This window comes from Mirounga leonina, unplaced genomic scaffold (assembly GCF_011800145.1).
Source record: "Mirounga leonina isolate KUSES-001 unplaced genomic scaffold, KU_Mleo_1.0 Mir_366, whole genome shotgun sequence".
NCBI lineage: Eukaryota > Metazoa > Chordata > Mammalia > Carnivora > Phocidae > Mirounga > Mirounga leonina.
In genome coordinates, this window is record NW_023270709.1 from 17,541,484 (window position 1) to 17,544,720 (window position 3,237).

At 36.2% G+C, this 3,237-nt stretch overlaps 1 protein-coding gene across 1 annotated transcript; it reads right to left on the reverse strand.

Annotated features, from left to right (window-relative positions):
- Window positions 1-512: 512 nt before the first annotated feature.
- Window positions 513-1,437, reverse strand: LOC118027283 (syntenin-1-like). Its single transcript, XM_035030490.1, has 2 exons — window positions 1,195-1,437; window positions 513-1,023 (listed from the first exon to the last, which is right to left on the reverse strand). Exons 1-2 carry the CDS (start codon window positions 1,435-1,437, stop codon window positions 544-546), a joined length of 723 nt encoding a protein of 240 aa, XP_034886381.1. The 3' UTR covers window positions 513-543.
- Between the last annotated feature and the right edge of the window lie 1,800 nt (window positions 1,438-3,237).

Sequence of the window (3,237 nt, forward strand, 5' to 3'; positions counted from 1 at the left end):
ACACTGTATAATGCTTACTTGGAATGAAACCAGTGCACTTAATTGGTGTTTTACAGCCACACCCACACCCATCCACACACACACACACATACACATGGAACTAAAAAACCATCAAAAGTCGTCATTCTACATGTACTATGGTAACACACTAAAAATGCAATTATACCATAGAACTAAAGTAATATGAACAGCACTACTTGATATGTAAGATAAAGGTGATTTGTTCTAACGCAGAGCTAAGCCTGTATCAGTCATTCTAATCATAATGGCTTGTAAAAGCATTGGGTTTCCAGTATAGAAACTACTCTATGAAAATCAGTAAATCTGTCCAAAGTTTCACATCTGTAAAACCAGGATAAGGCTACAATGCTCTTGAAGTGTGAACAAGTTATCCAAACAAAACAGCCATAATGTAAGATAGAAAGATTTTCATGCAGCATATGCTCTCTGGCTCCTAGAAAGGTTCATGTGCATAATATAAAGTTAAGTTGCCCAAGAAGTAAACTGGAGAAGTTCGGTGAAGTTTCCATTGTACCATGACTTTTAAACCTCAGGAATGGTGTGATCTATCAGGCTTTTCATAATGCTAGGTGCCATCCATTTAATAATATGTTCAAAGATAAAAGCAGGCATGATTGTAATAGTAACTACAGTCTCAGATGTTGACAGTATGTCGGCAATTTGAGACTCCTTCAGCCCAATGACATTCTGCCCGTTGACTTCACAGATGTTATGTTCTGTGAGAAGACCATTTCTGGCTGCAGAACTATCTTTCACTATGGATGTTATCTTTCCATTTTTAAAGATAAAGCCAACATGTCTAGTACTATTCTTATGCATGGTAATTGTCCATTCAAAGGGCCTGTCACAAACAGTCATAGTAATCTTCTCTCCAAAACCCTGTTTGAGGACCTTGTGTGCTTTATTAGAGCTCCAGCCTGCACAGTTTTCCCCACTGATTTGGAGTACTTGGTCCCCAAATCTCAGACCAACCAGTGAGGCTGGAGAATTTGCCTGGACCAGCTGAACAAATATACCATTATCTATTGATCTGAGTCTGAGCCCAATTTTTCCAACTTGATCCTTACACAAAATGACTTCACGAATCTCTTGCTTAATTTCTGCTCTATGAATTCCAATATCATTACCAGTTACAGGAGCCACCATATAGTTCATACTGGAAGGTCTTGCTACCAATCCCTGAACTGATGCTCCAGAGACTGAGGTCATATTTGCACGGATTTCTTCTCCATTTAAACTCAGGGCCATGTACTGGGAGAGCTCCGGATACAATTTAGGATAGAGATTTCCATCTTGAGAGATGAGAGCAGAAGCTTCAGACAAAATTGCTGGCTTGGCAGGGTTTACAGAAAAGGCAGTTTGAGCCTGAATAACTTTGTCTACCTTCAGGTATTCAAGAGATGGGTACAGAGACATTTTTGCAGGATTTTTCAAGGCCACAAGGATGTACTCACTGCTGCCACCTCCAGTAACTGGCCCAAATTTAGTGTTTTTAGAATGGGTTCAAACTTAAGTGACCATCAGGTTAATACAGATTGTTATATACATAAGATGTTATGTACGAGCCTAATGTTAACCACAAATCAAAACCTGTAATATATATGCAAAAACTAAAGAGAAAGGAATCCAAGCATATGACTAAAGAAAACCATCACAACACAAGGGAAGAGAGCAGGAGAAGAAGGAAATGGAGAAGAACTGCAAACACAACTATAAAACAAGTAACTAAATGCAATAAATACATACATACCTATCACTAATTACTTTGAATGTAAATGGATAAAATGCTCCAACTCAAAGACACAGGGTGACTGAATGGATAAAAAAGCAGGACTCATCTACAGCTGCCTACAAGAGATTCACCTCAGACTGAAAGACATAGCCAGATTGAAAATGAAGGGGTGGGAAATCATTTACCATGCAGATGGAAGCAGAAAGAGAGCTGTAGTAGCAATACTTATATTACACAAAATAGACTTTAAAATGAAAACTGTAACGAGAGACAAAGAAGGACACTACATAATGATAAAGGGAACAATCAATCCAACAAGAGGCTATGACAATTGTAAATATTTATGCACTTAATATGAGAACACCTAAATACATAAAGCAACTATTAACAGACATAAAGGGAGAAATTGACAATAATACAATAATAGTAGGGGACATTAACACTCTACTTACATCAATGGACATATCACCCAGGCAGAAAGTCAACAAGGAAACAATGGCTTTGAATGCCACATTGGACCAGTTGGAACTAACAGATATATTCGGAACATTCCATCCAAAAATAGTGGAATACACATTCTTTTCAAGTGCACATGGAACATTCTGCAAAATGGATCACATGTTAAGCCACAAAACAAATCTCAATAAATTAAAAAAGACTGAAATCATATCAACTATCTTTTCTGACCACAATATGAACCTAGAAATCAGTTATAAGAAAAAAATCTGAAAAGAACACAAATACATGGAGGCTAAATAACATGCTACTAAACAAAGAATGGATCAACCAAACAATCAAAAAGGAAATAAAAAACTGCATGGAGGCAAATGAAAATGAAAACACAACAGTCCAAAATCTTGGAGACACAACAAAGCTGTTCTAAGAGGGAAGATTATAGCAATACAGGTCTACCTCAACCAGCAAGAAAAATTTCAAATAACCTGACCTTACATCTAAAGGAGCTAAATAAAAGAAGAACAAATAAAGCCCAAAGACGGTAGAAGGAAGAAATCATAAATATTAGAGCAGAAATAAATGAAATAGAGACCAAAATGACAATAGAACAGATCAACGAAACTAGGAGATGGTTCTTTGAAAAGATCAACAAAATTGATAAACCTTTAGCCAAACTCATCGAGAGAGAGAGAAAGAGAGAGAGAGGTATGACTCAAATAAATAAAATCAGAAATAAAGGAGGAGAAATAACAACTGACACCACAGAAATACAAAGGATTATAAGAGAATATTTTGAAAAATTATATGCCAATAAATTGGACAACCTAGAAGAAACAGATAAATTCCTAGAAACACATAATCTCCCAAAACTGAATCAGGAAAAAATAGGATATTTGAACAGACTGATTACTAGCAGTGAAATTGAATCAGTAATCAAAAAACTCACAATAAACAAAAGGCCTGGATCAGATAACTTACAGGTGAATTCTACCAAACATTTAAAGAAGGGTCAATAACTCTTCTTCTCA